Below are 19,346 nucleotides of genomic sequence, written 5' to 3' on the forward strand. Positions count from 1 at the left end.
CATTCATCAAGCACCTGCTATATGCCAGAGAGGGGCTGTGGTTGCCACAAAAAATTAATAAAATCTTGTGTATGCTTTCAAGGAACTTACAGTCTAGTGGGAGAGACAGGCCAGAAAAAAATAATTGCATGGACAAATTCTCTAATAGAAACATACATAAGGAACCATGTATGCAGGAGCTTCAACTAACTTTAGTTAGGAAATAGTGTTCGAAGGAAGAGACCCTCAGGTTAAGTTTTTTAAATGTCTCCCCTTCTGGTAGATAAAACAGTGAGGAACAGCCATTCGGGACGGAGAGAAGAGGGGGACATCAGAGATGTACAATAGCCTTCACTACCAACAAGCCAATTCTGCAGTACGGCAGAATTAGCCAGTTCTAATTATCCAGTTAGAAGTTCATTGTGCAGTACGGGAGTGGGAGAGGACATGAATCTGGAGGGGTTGGCAGGATATAATGTTCTGGCTTCTGAGCCAACAAATTGTGGGGTGACTTTCAGTGTGGGGAGTGCGGCAACCAGATCTGTTAGGAGGGCTCTGGAACTATACTGAAGTGGAATGAGAGCGGGAACAGAAGTCAGGAGGGGAAGGAATTCATGAAGAGATAATGGCGCCTAAAATAAGGCAGGGGTATTGGAGACGTAACGATTACCATGAAGTGGGAAGGAAGGAGGTGTGGATGGAAGCCCCAAGTGTGGTGATGTAGTTAACAGACAGGACAGAAGAAAAGAGGCTGCCTTAGGGGACAGAGGGATGGTAAGTGGCTGTCCAGGAGATTAAGGCTTAAAATAGTTTTGAGATGTCTGTGGGACATGCCAAGGTGAGTGTTCACTGGGCAGAGGAAGACACAGGCCTGGAGCTGAGGAAAGAATAGAACCGGGAGACGTCAGTTCACAGAGGAAGTTGAGGCTACTGACTCCTGTGGCCCTGTGACATTGCATTCCTCTGCAGTTGTCTCAGGCAACCTGTCACCAAGGCACGCCTGACTGGGCCTCATGACTCACCTGTTTGCCATCCTTTCCAAGACTGCCATTTCTGCACACAAGGAGAGGGCCTACAAGGCCACTGTTGGTGTCTTTCGTCTCATTCACTGAGGAGTAGTAGAGCCTCGTCAAGCAAGTGGGGTCCGTGGAGGTAGGACCCACATCTTTTGGAACTTCCCATGTATAGACAAACGTTGCACCAGGATTTACATGTGAGGAGGGTGGAGGGGTACCTAGCAATAAACATATATAAAATAGAACTTGGAACCATAGGTACCCTAGTGTTGGGAAAATATAAGGAAAATGGTCAAGGCCCCTCGGATGTTCGGAGTCTTGCCCAGCATGAGGTGGGTGCGCACGTGCACACGGGTGTCCCTTGTTAGTGTCTGCTGTGATTGTGCATGCGCATCCAGGTTGTTCTTTTTTGGTTTATGGACTTAGAGTATAAAGGACTAAGGGAGCAGATGGGCCAACCTTCTAGAGAACGCTTCAGAAAGCTATGTTAGGTCTGCTGCTCCTAGCTCTGAATAAAGCCTATTGTTTCTTCACCCCTGGCTCCCAGGACCTTCTCCTATTACCTAGCTCGTAGACCTGCGTGTGGAGGGTTTGTGACCCAGTCTGGACAACGGGCTCGAGGGGCCTGTGAGCCCAAGCACTAGCTCTACACCTAGTCTAGTCTATGAGATCTCTAAGACCATGAACTGTTATCTTGCAGTCACCTTACAGTACCTGGTGACAGTTGCATGAGGACTGAACAGTAAGTACACTGGGCTGTTACAATGTGTAAAGTAGGCTGCAATACAACTTTAGGGGGACTTTATTTTCTTGCTGACACTACATGGCAGGATGGCTCACTTGGGCCTCCCTGGAGCTCAGCTTACCTCCTCCAGGCGTTTCGTAGAATGAGCCCTCGTTGCTCTTGTTGTAACGCAGTCCATGGGGAAGAACGCTGAGCGGCAGGGAGGCGTTATTGTAGAAAGTGACTTTGAGGGTCTGTCCCACCTCTGCCTTAATGACAGGGCCTAGAAACCAACACAGTTAGCATCTGTCCTTGCTTTTCATGAAAGTAATTATTGGGCTGTGTCTAAGTAGTAAGGTTCTTTTAGGAAAAAATTAAAAGGATGATGCCATGAACTAGAAATGGCTCCGAATGCAGCAGGTGTAGATGATTTAGGGCCTCATAAAGTTATCTGAATCACATGAAGATATTCATCTCATTGGATTTATAGCGATGAAAGAATGCAGTTTAAATCATTGGGTGAATCAATGTATTGTTTTCATAAGGTGATGAGATGACAGCTAAAATCTCTAAAACTGAGTTGTGAATTCTGTTTTGATGGCACATAATATATATAAGTGGTGTTTATAACTCACAAGCTGTGAATGGAATCTTACCTAGGATTCCAAGGTGTTCTTCTCTTGCCTTCTGTGTTTGGAAGGAAGCGTCTGTGTATTCACGGTAAACTAGTTTTTTGTAAGTTCCTCCAATTCTGGTTGGGGTTTTTTTGAAATATTTCTGGGATTTACTGTGCAGAGAAAGTAGATGCACAAAGAACTTTTGTAGTTACAGTGATCATTTCAAAGGAAAGCAAGAATCTACACACATCTGTTTTAAAATACTTGTAATTTATTTCTGATTATAAAACTAATGCGTGCTCATTATAGATAATTTGGAAAATGAGGAAAAATACAACAAAGAAAATTTAAATCTCCATAATCCCACAATCTATACACAACCACTGTCACTATTTTTCATAGATATCCTTTCAGTCTTTTGTCAATGCATATGTATATAATTATCTATATGTATCTACCTATTCATTTATCTGCAAATTTTCTTTTGTAATAAAAATTTAAAAGACATGATGTCTGATTTTTTCAGGAAGGTAGTAGCAAATATTGCTTTTAGGGCAACTATTTACAGAGATGCTATAATAGCGAGATGAGAAATGTCATTCTTGGGGCCGGCCCGGTGGCGCACTGGATAAGTGCGCCGCTTGGGAAGCGCGGCGGCGCTCCCGCCCGAGGGTTCGGATCCCACATACAGACTGGTTCCCGAGTGAGCGAGGCACGGGAGCAGCACCGAGGGTTGCAATCCCGTTGCCGGTCCCTGGTCTGGTATGGGGGCAACACTGAGGGTTGCGATCCGTTGCCGGACACGGAAAAANAAAAAAAAAAAAAAAAAAAAAAAAAAAAAAAAAAAAAAGAAATGTCATTCTTATTTTTCTCTATCATAATAAAAAAAAAGCCCCTAAGAAAAAGTGTTTCCTAACAGTGAAGTGGTAACTTGCTGTGCTAAGACGTCATAGAAATTCATAGCCAGGAGAATAAAGCAAAATGAAAAAATCTACTAATCCATTCTTATTTTAGTCAATATAAAATAAGGATAGGACCTAACTCTGAATCTAATTTTTTTGCTGGAAGCCCAATTATCCTTCTGACAATTAATACAAAATTTTCATCACACAGATTGAATAACTTATTAATGAGCTTAAAATGTAAGGAAATGTTCACTTGACATAGTATTCTTTGTTTTCTCAACTTTTCTGTGAGTGAATTGGAGAAAAACAAATACTATGGAAAACTTTATTTTTCGGTGGCTTTAGAACTTGATCTTTTCTGACATACAACTTTCTTTCAATAGGCCAGAAGGATTAATACTCTTTCAGTCTTCAAATTGGTAAATATACATAGCAGTTATAATATCAGAAATACTTCTCACCCACTTTTAAATGCTGATGCCACAGCAATGTATTTTAGTTTTTGATCATTAAAACAGCAATTGCTAATGCATTCTTAGATGTTATCGAGTGAATAATATTTGTATAATATGACCTAAGGATATCAAATAAAATGATTTAATTATGACTTCAACTCTTAGCAGAAGTGTATATTACACATGAAGAATATTTTTAGATTTTTGTAAAATTGCTATTGACGACATCACCCACTATGTTGTTAAATGTCTCATAAGCATAAAATAAGTCCATTTTAAAATTTAGTACTAGGAATAAGACGACCAGTATGTTTTCTTTTACATTAACTGCCAAGGCATTTAGAGAATTTTGTGTAGCAATGATTCTTAGCTTCAGTACATTCCAATTATTGATACAATTATTTTCCTGTCTCTATTCTGTCAGTTTCTTTTAATTATAAGATGACTAAATCCTTTTTAGAAGGTACTGGATTATAAAAAATTTCAATGAACTTTATTATTTAACCATAAATATTTTACCCAGTGAATTGTTACCTTCCAGCTGCTGTTAAATTTTTTTTAGTGAAGAAATTTATACCGGTTGGAGCATAATTCCAGAGAATTTCCTCAGCAGCAATGTAGTAATGTATAACACGTTTCCCGGCAACATCTGTTGAAGGTTTTTGGCAGCTCCTTACATTGAAAAATGCCTTCATGGTGTCTGAAAAACAATAAGCCCAAGTAGAGAATGTTGTTGAAACATCAAGAAAATTTTCTTGTCTGTATATAATTTTAATTTTAGCCAACAATATTGACACTTTCCTTTTCTTTGAAAAATCTGATGCATTTTATTTATGGAATCTATGTAAAAACTTAAAATGTATGAAACAAGTATAAAACCCAGAATGCAAAGATGAATATTAAAAGGACATATATTACTAGAGAATAATGACCAACATTGGACCAACTCCCAGATGAAGAAGTCACCTGCCTACTGAAAAGAATTTGAGAGTCTCTTTGGCCAGGAACATCTTCCCTCATGGGTATGAAATTACTACCACTAGTCACTAATGAGTTAGGTGGTTTATTACAGTAACTAGTTGGCAGGCAGGAAGAAAATCAAGGCAGATCCATTTTCATGAGGGCATCAGTCATGTGTTTTGATTTTAGAGCATCGTTGGTGGGAGCGTAAATTAATATAGACTTCTTGGAAGGCAATTTGGCAGCGTTTGTTAAAATTAAAAGCTCTTCCATTATATGATTTCACTTCCTAATGGTTAGCCACAAGAAATATTTGCACATACATGAAAAGAGACATAGAAAAAGTTGCTAACTGTAACATTGTTAATAAACTAAAAAAAACCGAAGCAATTTAAATGTCTATCGGTAGGTAAATGGTTAAATAAATTAGATTACATCCAAAATATAGGAAACCATGCAACAGTTAGATGCATAGGGAAAGTCATGGAAAAATACTTCAAGACTCGATATGATGAGCAACGAAAGTGAGCAACAGAATATTATATGTAGTGTTATCTACTTACATAAAACTAAACGCAAAACATAGCTATGTGTTTTTATCTCTACATGTTCGTATATATTGTGTGAACATGCAGAGTAAACAGGTTTGCAAGAACTCCACCAAGTTGATTACCGTGGTTACTCTCTGGGGACGGAACTGGGATGATGGTGGGTGGGGTTGGAGTAATGGTGTGTTCTTAAAGCAGCTCTCCAAAAACAAACACAAAATCTGATTATGTGCCAGTTTTTGTGGTGTAAACACTCCCACTATGACCAATTTGAAGCTACCAAAATTTTATCAGCTGGTTTACTCAAGGACTCCCTCTTTCTTTCCTCTTTTTTTCTTTTCCCTTCCCTTCCTTCCTTTCTGCCTTTTCCAGCATTCATATGTTCTTGTAATTACTACCAAAAAAAAGACTAGCAGTAAATTTAAAAAAAAAACAAAAGAACAAAAAAACTGTAGAGCAACACAGAAAAAGAAGAAATGCAGGAGAAAGCTCTGGGATCCGTCGGCCAAGTAGCTTTAAGGAGCTTTCTTACTAGGACTGATCCTAGGCTTTCTACAGAGCTGAGGTGGAAAGACCTGGCTTTAGGGTATCATCTGCAAACGAGGTAGCTCGGAGCAGCTGGGGCTGAGTGTACATTAACCTGAAAATGATATTCCTTTCTAAGTTTTATAATTAAATTTGTCCTTGAGTTACAATAGAAGAAACTAAGTGGTTCTTTTTCTCACAGCCCTGGGAGGGACACGGCACATAGGGAATCCTAATAAATACTTGTCACTTAGTTGCTATAATTAATTAAAACATGGTACTAACAAAAGTTTGGGACTTACAAAAAGAAATATGTTGATCAGAGAAGTAAAATCCATTTTGTACCCGAAAAATAAAATTAATTCTTCAGTTCTAGTGACAATTAGTTTTCTGATTGAAAAATAAAACATTTATATAATCATCTATAGAGTTTGATCATATTTAAGAATAAAAAGATCAATAACTTCATAACTGACTACCCTATCATTAAATGGCAAATGTGATTGAAGAGAAAAATAAACTAAAATAAGGAGGTTTACTGAGTACTGAACTAGAATTACTTGGTCCTGCATATAATTCCTGGCTCTGCTTCTTAAGGGTTTTGGGCAAGTGTTTTAATCTCTTGAAACTTATTTCCTCAATTTAAAAAAAAGTAAGAATACCTCCTCTGTCTGACATGCAGGGTTCTTGTGAGGCTCACAGGCTAATGAATATAAAAGTTTTTTGTAAAAACAACAACAAAATCCTATATATCTAAAAGGGTTTATTATCATAGAGTGAAAAATGTCAAGGGCTGGATTCCAGTTCTGTTTTCATCACAGACTATTTCCAAAAGGGATCATATCACCTTCTTAGATATCAATTTCATTTGTAAGATGAGACATTATAATGGGTTGTAATCTTGGAAGTTCTCTAACCTTGTATTATGCAAAAGTAACAAATCCCTACCATATACGTGACAGCCCAGCTCCCACTCTCCAGGGCTCTTGGCCACCATGAAGGCATCTTCCAGTGAGGCAGGGAAGACCATTATGGTGTCCATTCTGTGATTCCGAGAGATCAGAGTTTGTCCATGGAGGTAGATGGAGTGTACGTCAGCTACACCACCCATGCCAACAAAATACCACTTGACCCTGTCTTCCACACACATGGTGAGATTGGGCAGACTTCCATACATGTATCCATTTATTGCTGAAAATAAATGTATAGTAACCTGTCAAGCACAGTACATCAGGACCACCTGGTAAAAATTCTATGCATTTCCTCCTGTTAACCTTGTAGTGTCAACATTGTTCTCGCACATAATCTATGACACTTGATGTGTGTTTCATGTAAAAGATACATGTTGGGTGTGATTGGAAGTGAGGGGAGCACGAAGGTTTTAGAGAGAGGAGGAAAAAGTTAGCTGAGACAGAACATTAGGAGGCAGGGCAAGACGTCATGCTAGAGGTGCCCAGGGTGCGTTCCTCCCACAGAAAAGGACCAGGACAACTAACAGACAGCTAAATATTGGCAGGAGGGAGCATCTGTGGAAAAACACAGGAGTACAGCAGGAGACTGGTGAGATCCCTGTGGAGCACGAAAGCCCAGGATGGCAGCATGAAGAGGAGACAAAGGCACATGGCCTCAGCCACCACGTCTCTGACACTAGGATTGGCATGGGAGGAATTTTCCCTTGTGGTGAAAAGTTAGGCAGAGGATCCACACCAACCCCCATCCTCATTACAGAGGCTGGCAAATCCACTGGTGGGCCAAGCCAGAGCCAAGTGTGGGGAATGGCCTAGAATGCATGCACTGCATCGCTCTAGAACAGTAGCACAAACCGTACTCCCCACCCCCACATTCTCTTGACCCAAGCCGATGCAGGACGGTGCCAGCTTGAAGCCAGAGCTCTTGCTGGGGATGCACCCTGCCCTGGGTCCAGTAGCCACTCCACCTTAAGCCCCGTTCTTGTCCCAGCACATTCACAGGAGAGGCTACAACATCCTGATGTGGGCAGCTTGAAGCCTGGGCTCACAGCAGCTGTGACTCTAATTCTGTAGTCCGGGAAGCCAACCTAATCCTGCTAAACTGATGTACCCTCACGTCCCTGATCAGAGATCAGACAGGCAGATCCTCCTCAGGCAGACTGCCCTTCATTCCTCTTCTACCTCCCCCCTAGCCCTACCAGCTGACTGAGCCTCCCCCTCTCCAAACAGATCACAGGGTCTCTACCCTAACAAACATGCCCTCACACCACTAGAAATAAAGTGCATATGTGTCCTCCCAGAGAACTGGCCAGATGGTTCCATCCTGAACAGTCCTGCCTAGCAGCCTTGCCAACAGTCCAAGAAGTGGCTGGACTGGCCCCTTCACTGCAGGCCTGCCTAGCAGCCCCACTGACCAACTGGGAAATGGTTGGTTGGGCCCCCTCACTGCAGGCCTGCCTAGTGGCCTTACCAACAGTTCAAGAAGCAGCTGGATGAGCCCTAGACTGCAGCTCCATCTCACCCACTTCCTGAGAAATGGCTCAGCATCTGTGCCCCTGGTGGACTAGTTCCTGAACCAACAAGGGAAGCATGACCTTGCATGAGGCCCCAAGAAATGGCACAGTGGAAGGGCCACCAGCAGACCTGCACTCAGCTAGCTGAGCCAAAGTGCACCCATGCTCCTGGATCAGAAAAACAGTTCAGCTGTCACATCCCTCTAAGACTTGCTCCTGAATCTTTGAGCCATTGTATGCACACTTATCTGAATGAGAAACAGTTTGGCTAATGTGCCCTTGTTTGCAGATGACATGATTTTACATATATAGAAACCTAAAGACTCTACCAAAAAAAAAAACTCCTAGACTTGATAAACAAATTCAATAAAGATGCAGGATAAAAAATCAACATACAATAATCAGTAGCATTTTTATATATCAACCACGAACTTGCAGAAAAAGAAATCTATTCCATTTACAATAGAAATAAGATAAAGTGCCTAGGAATAAATTTAGCCAAGGAGGTGAAAGATTTCTACAATGAAAACTATAAAACACTGACTAAAGAAATTAAAGAAGACACATACAAAAATGGAAAGACGGCCCATGCTCATGGATTGGAAGAATTCATATTATCAAAATGACCATAGTAACCAAAGCGATCTACAGATTCAGTGCAATCCTCATCAAACTACCAATGACGTACTTCATAGAAATAGAAAAAGCAATTCAACAATTTATATGGAACAAGCAACCCTGAATAGCCAAAGCAATCCTGAGCAAAAAGAACAAAGTGAGGGGTATCACATTCCCTGACTTCAAAATATACTACAAAATGATAGTAATCAAAACAGCATGGTACTGGCACAAAAACAGACCAATAGAACTGAAGTGAGAATTCAGAAATAAATCCACATACCTGCAGCAAACTGATTTTTGACAAAAGAGCCAAGAACGTACATTGGGAAAAGGACAGCCTCTTCAATAAATGGTGCTGGGAAAACTGGAGATCCATGTGCAGAAGAATGAAATTAAACCCCTCTCTCTCACTATATACCAAAATCCACTCACAATGGATTAAAGACTTAGATGTAAGACCCAAAACTATAAAACTTATAGAAGAAAACATAGGAGAAACAGTTCAGGACATAGTTTGGGCAAAGTTTTTATGAATAATGCTTCAGAAGCACAGGGTACAAAAGCAAAAATTAACAAATGAGATTATATCAAACTAAAAAGCTTCTGCACAGCAAAGGAAATAAGAGAGTGAAAAAATAACCTGCAGAATAACAGAAAATATTTGCAAAGTTATGTATCCAGCAAGGAATTGATATTCAGAATATACAAAGAGCTCGAACAATTCAGTAGTGAAAGAACAAAAAATCCAATTAAAAAATGGGCAAAGGAACTGAATAGACAGTTTTCAAAAGAAGATATACAAAAGGCCAGTAGGCATATGAAAAAAATGCTCAATATCACTAATCATCAGAGAAACGCAAATCAAAACCACATTGAGATATCTCACACCAGTTAGAAATGGCTATTATTAAAAAGACAGAAAATAAGTGCTTGTGAGAATGCAGAGAAAGGGGAACTCTTATGTAAATTAGTACAACCATTACAGAAAAAGAGTATGGAGGTTTCTGAAACAACTGCAGATAGAACTACCATATGATTCAGCAATCCCACTACTGGGCATATATCCAAAGGAATGGAAATCATCATGTTGAAGGGACCCCTGCACGCCCGTGTTTATTGCAGCTCTATTCACAATAGCCAAGAGTTGGAATCAACCTAAATGTCTTTCAACAAATAATGGGTTAAGAAAACGTGATATATGTACACAATGGAATACTACTCAGCTATAAAAAAAAGAACGAAATTCTGCCATGTGCAGCAACATGGATGTGTTTGGAGAAAATTATGTTAAATGAAATAAGCCAGGCACAGAGAGAGATATGTTGTCATTCATATGTGGAAGCTAAAAAAGCTATCTCATAGAAGTAGAAAGTAGAGTAGTGGTTACTAGAGACTGGGGGAGGGGGAGAAAACACATTTTCATTAGATACTTGGCCAGCCAAGTATCTTTGTTTTTCTATCATATTTTTTTACTTAAAATTACATCTTTCCTGTGTTTTTACCATCTCTTTTCAATCAGTATCAGACTTCAGAACACAAATCTATCAAACATTACTTGTATGAAACTTTGGAAATGGGCAGGATTTACTAGATGACTTGCATGTCAGCCAGTATACCCTGAGCGAAAAACTGAAAAATATAAACTCAACTAAACAGATTTTGACAAAGGGAAGTCACTAAATAGTATCACAGCAGTTAGGATTATAGGATAATATAAATGAGAAAGTTCTTTTTAATCTTACAGTGCATGAGAGTGCCAGAATCACTAGTATTAACTTTGCCAGATTCATTCAGCGTTTTCTTATTTTCATTGTTATACCAGCTTTCGCTTTCATCAATAGTAGAAAACATTAGAAAATAGGACCTGTCGATATTTTTTTCAATGTCTCCATTCAACGTCCCTGAAACAAACAAACAAAATTTCTCATTTTTCATATAGATAATAATCAGAACCATTGTTAAAAATACAACATTTTTATTGAAAAAGGATCTACAGTTTTGTCAATTGTTAGGGCACATGGAAAAGGTAAGTGTTTGTGATGTAAGATTACAAAAACTTTAAAAAGCACATTATATATATTTATATGAAGCCAAACTTAAAGAATCCATACTCATTTTTACTGCACATCAGTAACTTTCTGGCGTGTCCACATCTGATAACAATTATCACATGAGATTGTTCTATGTACATATTCTCAGAATTTGTGCTTCCTCAAACTAATCACAACTCTAGTTTATATTAACTAATTTATTCATTTATGCTTATAGTCAACAAATATATATATATTTTTTTCCTTTCTGTCTTTTTTTTTTTTACTGACCGGCAACGGGATCGCAACCCTTGGTGTCACGCCCGTACCGGGGACCGGCAACAGGATCGCAACCCTCGGTGTTGCACCCGCACCGCGCTCAGCCAGTGAGCGGGAACTGGTCTCCACATGGGATCCGAACCCTTGGCGGGAGCACCGCCACACCCCCAAGTGGCGCACTCTCAAGTGCGCCACCGGGCCGGCCCTAGTCAACAAATATTTATTGAACATTTGTAATGTGTTAGGTTCTACAGCAAGTGCTAGGTCCATAAAAGTGAGCAAGACAGGCTTCTACCCTTGCAGAGCTTATAATCAACAGTGTAGGTCATCAATAAATAAGTGATACAGTATAGTATTGTGTAAGGTGCTTTAGTAGAAAAGATCAGGGCACTGGGGACCAGCTAACTGAATCTTGGGTGTGGAAATGTTCCCTGAAGTCAGTGACACTTCAGTTTCTATCTAAAAGGTGAGTAGGAATTTGCTGGGGTATGTCTAGAGAGAAAATTCCACGCAGCAATTAAGGTGGTAAGGAGTTTGGTCTTAGTATAAGAATAATCAGCAGCCGCTAAAGGACTTTAAGCAAAGGAGCAATAGGATCAGCTTGGCCTCGCAGAATCACCCCCTCGCCCCAACCCTCAGACAGAAAACCAAGTGGAGATGAACTGAAAGGGGAAGCCCTAGAGGCTGGTAGTGCAGCCATGCGTCTGTTGGAGGCATCCTGGCAAAAGAACCACAGTGGCCTGAGCCTGGTTAGAGTTTGTGGAGCTGGAGGGAAATGAGCTGATCTAGTGATGTGTAGGAAGTAGAACTGGCAAGACTTGATTGATTGATGTGTTTAATGGGGCATGAGGGAGAAGGAAGCAGGAACATGTTGCCCAGGGTCCTGTCTCCAGCAACTAAACGGGGCCTGGCAGGGCCTTTCCTAAGGCAGGGAACACAGAATCAAGGGAGGGATTCAGGGCAGGAGCAGATGATGGGTTTTGGAATATGATGAGATTTAGGCACCAGTGGAACACCCTAGTGGAGATACCAAGTTGCCAGCCTGACCATCAGTAGAGGAGTTGGGACTAAAGGTTTCAGACTCGTTAGTATGCAGGTGGAAACAAATGACCCAGAATCATCACTCTGTGGGCTTGGATTAAACAAAGAGAAAAGTGCCTAGGACAGTGGGAATAAAATTAGTATACTATAAATATGACATAATATAATATATATATATAAATACAATATAATATAAAATTATTATCAGCCCCAAATATTTTATATCAACCTTACATTTGAAACTATGGGCATAAGTCAGAATAATTGTGATCAAGGAAGTATTCATGGCAATTCACATACATGGTGAGAATGCAAGGCATTAATTATCATTGTTAAATTGAAAAAGGAGAAAGTTTGGAAACATTTAGACTAAAGTTAAGCATACACTTATTCTGTATCTTGTCATCATACAATTGTGTTCCTTGCACACTAGAGAAGGTCAATGAGCTCTTCAAAAGTTGGTTTAAAAACTTATCTCCAAAGAAATGTTATCTGTAACTTTGAAATGATGTGTTTGTTACAGAAAACTGAAATTGTTAAAATACTTATTATACAGAACTGGTAGTTCACTTAAAGTTTTACAGTTTGATTGTCATAGGAAGTTAAATTTGCTCACTAACTTTATAATCCAGTGCTGTCACCTCATCGGTCTTGTTATAATGAACCAAATTGGAATATAAAAGCTCTGTATTTCCTTGCAATTTAAAAACATATCAGTAAAGCTTCCTCCTTGTAAGGATTATTTCTGCTGTAAGAGTAACTGGCTGAAGTGCAGTTCACTGTGTTTGACTACCACCTAGTGACCAGCCTGCATTATTGATTGAACTGAGGGTTGCACTTAAAATCACCCTCTGGTGCTCAAAGTCCAAGATGGCAAGTTCACATTCTTGGTTACAGAATCAAGGTCTAAGCAGGAAAATGGAGCTCCTCTGACAGCAAAATTCCTCTATGAGAGCAGGGAAGAACCCACACATTTTGGTTGACTCTATTTCTACAATGAGATCTTAAAAATATGTTACCTCTTTTACAAGTCAGAAGTCCTCCAACAAGTCCCGAAGCCACATCTTTTACACTGTCTAAATGGGAGTGGTAAATCCTTGTCACACAGTTACTGTCACTGGGGCCAGGCCCCTGATTCTCATCTACATACCACTTGTAAGTATACTGTTTCCCTGGCTCCACGTGGTCATCTTCCTTTTGCAGGCCCGTAGTATTGTCAGGATAGAGGGCACCTGGAAAACATACTCTGCAGTGTGGTTACAGTAAACATTAGACAGCACTGTTCTGAACGTGACTTATACTTTCTCCAGTAAGCCATGAATATATGTTAATTTGTATTTTTGAACAAACTGTGCATTTTCCCTTCCTCTCCTCTGCCTCCTGTCTCCCTAAACTTCTCTTCATTGGCTTCCACTTGAATGTTCAGCTTAGCCACAGTTTCTAGACTAAATTGGAATGAGGCAGGCAGTATATTAGCAGACTAGCACCACCTTTACTAATAGATTCAGCAAATGTTTCTTGTGCACCTACTATGTGCCTAGATTTTAAATATAGAGGTGACCTCTGTACTCCTGAATTTCTCTCCATATTTTGTTTATTATTGCCAGTCAGACTGGGGACCCAGGACATCAAGAGGTACCCGCGTTACCTCCAGGGAGCCTACTGCAGTCTGAAGTGGCCTTCTCCATAGCTTACTTATGTCACCCTGAGCCATTACCTCAGTTCTGAACTTGGGACCTTGCTCTCCATTTTTTCTTCTCTGGCTAGAATTTCACCTCAGATCCCTACCCCTTGTGGGTGGGATCCTATTATGGATAAAATTCCTTTATTTAATAAAATGATTTGAAGCAAGAGCAGCCTCCCATTCTCTATCCATCGTTTGGGACCCTCTTGCTTCATACTGAACGTGAAGAAATTTACTGACTTGTGCTCTCTCCCTGCCCAGCTGCCCATTCAATTTTCTGAGTCTGTCTCAGTCCAGAGGATTCATTCAGGCCATTTTCTAGCTTCTTCCTCATGCTGCCCTGAGGGAATCATCAAGTCTCAGTCTAACTCATGAGTGTTAAATTAAAACAATTGAAAAAACAAACTTTTGTTACCATTTATCCCATTATATGTCTATGATATATAGCATTTTTAAGAGGCAGCGATCATTGCAAGATGGTTGTGTAACATGGCAGAATAATTTTGATGGATCATGGAATGGCATATAACGCTCCCACTGCCTGTGTTTTCCTAGAGCCTCTGCTGGAAGAAGCACCCATCCTACCAGTGGTACTCTTCTCAAGTGGGACTAAAGTTGTCTAAAAATTGATGGCACACCTTTAAAGAAACATATGTCAAACACTGGGAACAAATGTCTACTTTCCACCATTGACAGGCCCAAGCTCTCTTTCCCTAGCTTTCCTTGTCTCCTGAAGCCTCGCAAAACCCTGTTTGTGTTCTCTTCCCCTCCTTTTCCCAGCACCATCACGCAGCTGGGACTGTAGATGTGTAAGTGAGAAGACTCTGTCTGGAAGGCAGTGATTTCTCTCGACACTGATGTTTTTCAAGAGGGTGGTCCTCATCTACTAGGAAATGGAAATGAGACGGGTGCAGAATAGGATTTCTGCCAACCTCACATTTAGCTTATGAGTGTCTCCTACCAAAAAAACAGAGCCAAAAACAAACAAGAAACCTTTTTTTTAAGGTGAAGAAAAGGTATGAGTGAAGACAAATTCTTTTTTAGGCATTGCACAAGGGCTGTCACTCATTCAAGATGAGAAACTGGAAAAGGACAGTCTTGGGTATAAACATTAAAGACACCAGAAGTATGTGTCTGCGTTCACCCCAGACTATGCCTGGTTCATAATGACAACCAGTTCATGATTACCTTGCTCTTCCTGAGGTCTGGTGCACATCCTATCCACAAGCAACAGCTCAGGAATGTAAGGAAAGGGGATCTACTTACCTTCATTTTCTTTACTGTAGGTGAGTCCATGAGGATGCAAACTATAGGGTCTTGAAGCAAAATTTTTTACATGTACATAAATGACATCTCCAGTCTCTGCTTTAATTATTGGGCCTAAAAATCCCAACCAGGATGGTTTTTTAATGATTGTTTGAAATGTGTTGTCAGTATACTGAAAATACAAAGCCTTTTTATAAACATATTTTTTTCTATCTTGATCTTCTTCTTGTTGTGTTTGGGACTGAAACTCTCTGCAAAAAAAAAAAAAAAAGAGAGAGAGAGAGAGAACTTTAACAAATTTTGACAGGAAAGGAAAAAAGTGTTAAACCAACTAAAACATGCTGGAGAAAATGTGAAGGGAGTCAAAAAAGGTGTTGTAGGTGAGCAGATTGCTGAGGTACTGGATGAAGAGCTCAAGTATGAATGCAGCAAGGAACTCACGTGGCATTGTGGTTTACAAGATGCACCGAATTGGACTGCACTGCATGTAGGCTTCCAACCCCACTTCAAGGTTACTCTTGAGCATCAGATCAATTCCCGTGACTTAGGATTGCTGACACGTTTAAATAAATTTGTGGATTTGTGGGTAGAATTGCCCCAGCATTTTACCCAAAAATCATGGTAAATCAGGACCCCACTAATAACTTCTAGATTTTCTCCCCCCAATTATCTGAAAAGAAAAATCAAAATGAGGACAGCAGAAAGAAAAGTATTGTTTATACCTTGAGTACCACATGAACAAAATTGATGGTAAACAGAATTAGAGACGGTCCCTGAAATAAGGTGTCAGGAGGGCAAGAGCGGTGATTATTTCAAGAAATAATAAGTTCTGATTTATATTAGTATCTGCCTTGCATACCATGCTTATGCTAAACAAAGAAAGTGTTCCTAACAGCATACGTGCCTGTAAAGGGTCAGTCATGAGAAATTCCTCATTAGCATTTTATCAATGAGTAACAATTATCAACTTTTGCTTCTGAAAATAACTTTTTCAGTGCAAAGGTATTACTTACTGATCTTCTGAAAAAGGCTTTCCATTGGACGTATTTTTACCAGAAGGAGCGTAGTTCCAAGTAGTTTCTTTAATGCCTATGTTGTAGTGCCTATCTTTTGCCCAACCTGAAGAACTAATAAAAAACAGAAAGGTCAGTGATAAAACGGCCTTCATGTTAAAGTCCTGAGCCTGGAGAAGCTAACTGAGTCGCGCTTGCTTTCCTTTTATATAATCCAGGCTTGCTAGCTTTATTTGAGTCCCTATCATAAATCAGGGTTGCATAAGAGCTGTTCATCTGTCTTTATTTGCATAGACGTCAATTCTATTCCAAATTCATTTGGTTTTCTTTAGTTGGGCTGTGGGAAATGTGGCACAACGTACTGGATAGATGGGTTCTCCCTGGACTACTCTTACGTATTCCTAAATTGTAGAAGTAGCCTCCTGTCCAGTGTCCAGCCTCATTTTCTCACTGTTCTAGTCTATCCTACATATCATTCCCAGATTATTCTTCTTTAAATGTTACTTTCATCAAGTTATTCCCCTAGATGATCATTTCAATTCCTTGTCATTTCAGTCTTTTTTAATATTATCATCAAATTTTTTGACATAAAAGACTATCCATAATTTAGCCCCCAATCTGATATTCCAACTTTGTCTCCATAATTCACTTACAGGATCCTTTCCCTTTAGGAAGTTGTCTTAGGGACATGGTGTGAGGTGGGGAGAATGCATAAGATCTGGAATTAGAAAGTGCTGGGTGTTTTACCCCTAATTCTGTCACTTACCGGCTGTGTGTAGTTGTGTAATTCAATTTCTAAATTTATAACATGATAATAGTATTACTTACCCAATTAGGAAGTTGTGAAAATTAAATGAGACAGCACATGTTGTAGAGGAGCTTGGGGACACAGACAAGGAGCCTGGTATACAGTCAATATTTAATAAGTGTTATTTACATCCCTTTCCCCCACTGTCACAATGTGCTTTCTGAGTTTATCTGAAATTATTCACACCGATTTCCCAGCCTGATAATACCTCTCTTGGCTTCTCCCTTTCTTAGTCAGATTTTTACCATTCTTCACAGCTTGAATGAAGCTTCAGATCCTCAGTGAAGCCTTCCTTGACCAGATCAGCTTGCAGACACCCCCTTTCTGAATTCACCAGCTGGATCGTGGTCTGCAATACATGCTGCTTTGTAGTTGCTTAAATTTTCATGTGGTATATTCTCTACCCCAATAGATTATAACTCCTATAGATTAGGAGCCACTTCTTTTTATTGTTTATATCTCCTGGATCTGCAATACATGCTGCTTTGTATTGTTGCTTAAATTTTCATGTGGTATATTCTCTATCCCAATAGATTATAACTCCTATAGATTAGGAGCCACTTCTTTTTATTGTTTATATCTCCTGGAGATATCCAAAAATACATTTAAAAAATTTTTGAGGAAATAGAGTGTCTTGGCCAAGATTACAATAAGTAAGAAACTGAGCAGGAGTTTTTAGAAGCCATGGATCTGTTTTGTGTATCATGTGTTGGGATATCTATTGGTATTAGGTATTATTTAAGATTTTACAATTTGAAAGCCACAGTGCCTTTCAAGAGTCAGACTGGTGTTCTGATTTAGGTTTAGATACCCACAGTTAGAAACACTGAGGCAGCACAATCATATGGCAAATATAATTCTGAAGCCTGTGTTTATCCCTCAACTATTGTCTTAGAGACCTTTATACATCAGTACCTAGAAGTCTTCTTTTTTCATTTTAACTGCAGCATAGTTTTTCCTCTTATGAATGCACTATAGTTTATCTTTAGAACACAAAGTATATTTTTCCTATGTGTACATATGGATATCTACACACACTTAAAAAAATGTCCGAAAGGATACATATATAACTAAATATCATTCTGAGAGGAAGAGAGAAGATTATTTAAAAATTTTTTTGTGAGAATATATTTATATATTGTTTCATTTTAAAAACTAGCAAAGTGTTTGGATTTCTCCTTGTTGCATTAAAAATAATGAGGCTACAATTCTTCCTCATAAGCAACAATTGCTCAATTCTACACAAGTCAAAGCTTACAGAATGTCCTATCACAAAACTCTGCGTATTTGTGAATCATTTGGTGAGCTTTAAGAGGAAGTTGGGCAAACAGTCCACTGCTTTGGCAGATTTTAATGTCATCAGAAGATGTTGGAAGGAATTCAGAAAAACTAGCCCTGGAGGGACCTTGGGAGTAGAGAAATCACCCACAGGAGAAACAAGAGAACAGGGTTTACATCCTGTACCCTTTGAAAAACAGTTGAAAGGGTTGGAGAGAAGCCCCATGACAGTCATAGTGTGTCACAGGAGAGAGGGATTTGAGACTCACTCTCTGCCTCAAGGAAGAGATGCAGTTGGGTTGGAAAGTTGGAAACTGCAGGCCCACAGGTCCTTCCCTGTCACAGTGGCCCAGACCAGCAGCTGTAGAAGGACCCATCGGTGGGGGCAGGATTCCATAACGGGTTTTCAAATGTCCCTTCATCCCCAAATTCTGTGACTTTCTTCCTCACCTTCACAGGACATTAATTTTACCCTGGAATGTGGACAACAGAGGATCCATTCAGTTGGCATTTTTTCTATAGCTGGTACCCCAACAAGTGCAAAGTGCACCCAAATCAAACAGATTTACCTCCAGTTCCGTTCCACCATTTACTAGCTGTGTGATTTGGGGTGACTTGCATAGTCACTCTGAGCCCGAGTCCCCTTATCTGTAACACAGGATAATAATAATTAAAGTCCAGGGCTCCTGTGAGGACCTAGTCTCTAGTCTGACACAGAGCAGACAGTCAGAAAAAGTTAGCTTTCTCCCTGCAGACAACAGAAATGGTATTAGTAAGTATGTGTTGTTTGTTTTCTTCTCATCAGATGACTTGGAAAATTGGCTTCTATTTGTCGTTGTTGTTGGGGAAGAGGCAAGCACTTTTTCTTAGGTAGTGTTCTATTTCATGGCTTGTCAGGACGGGATAATTTTTGCAGTCCTGTCTCCCTCCCCACATGGCCTTCAGTGGACCAGACTGTCAGTTCAGCAGTGTCTGAAGCTGGTCACCATCATTTGATTACATTCTTGGTTTGTAGCCCAAGAACATAAGACAACTTATTTAGCTAAGCTTTGTTGAATTTGGCCCAAAAGTGTGAGCCCAAACATCTTGGAGGGATATTTGGATTCCTTCCTGGT

At 39.8% G+C, this 19,346-nt stretch overlaps 1 protein-coding gene across 1 annotated transcript in view; it reads right to left on the reverse strand.

Moving 5' to 3' along the window:
* Positions 1 to 16,300, reverse strand: part of LOC103603852 (ceruloplasmin-like) — a 34,525-nt gene extending 18,225 nt beyond the window's left edge. Inside the window, exons 1-9 of the mRNA XM_008588443.1 lie at positions 16,146 to 16,300; positions 15,133 to 15,383; positions 13,202 to 13,414; positions 10,575 to 10,733; positions 6,678 to 6,920; positions 4,231 to 4,396; positions 2,376 to 2,506; positions 1,862 to 2,002; positions 1,002 to 1,213 (exon numbers count right to left, since the gene is read on the reverse strand). Of these exons, the coding sequence (XP_008586665.1) occupies positions 1,002 to 1,213; positions 1,862 to 2,002; positions 2,376 to 2,506; positions 4,231 to 4,396; positions 6,678 to 6,920; positions 10,575 to 10,733; positions 13,202 to 13,414; positions 15,133 to 15,383; positions 16,146 to 16,300 (1,671 nt within the window). The remainder of the gene's footprint in view (positions 1 to 1,001; positions 1,214 to 1,861; positions 2,003 to 2,375; positions 2,507 to 4,230; positions 4,397 to 6,677; positions 6,921 to 10,574; positions 10,734 to 13,201; positions 13,415 to 15,132; positions 15,384 to 16,145) is intronic.
* Positions 16,301 to 19,346: the final 3,046 nt, after the last annotated feature.

Source organism: Galeopterus variegatus, unplaced genomic scaffold (genome assembly GCF_000696425.1).
Source record: "Galeopterus variegatus unplaced genomic scaffold, G_variegatus-3.0.2 Scaffold4827, whole genome shotgun sequence".
NCBI classification, from domain to species: Eukaryota; Metazoa; Chordata; class Mammalia; order Dermoptera; family Cynocephalidae; genus Galeopterus; species Galeopterus variegatus.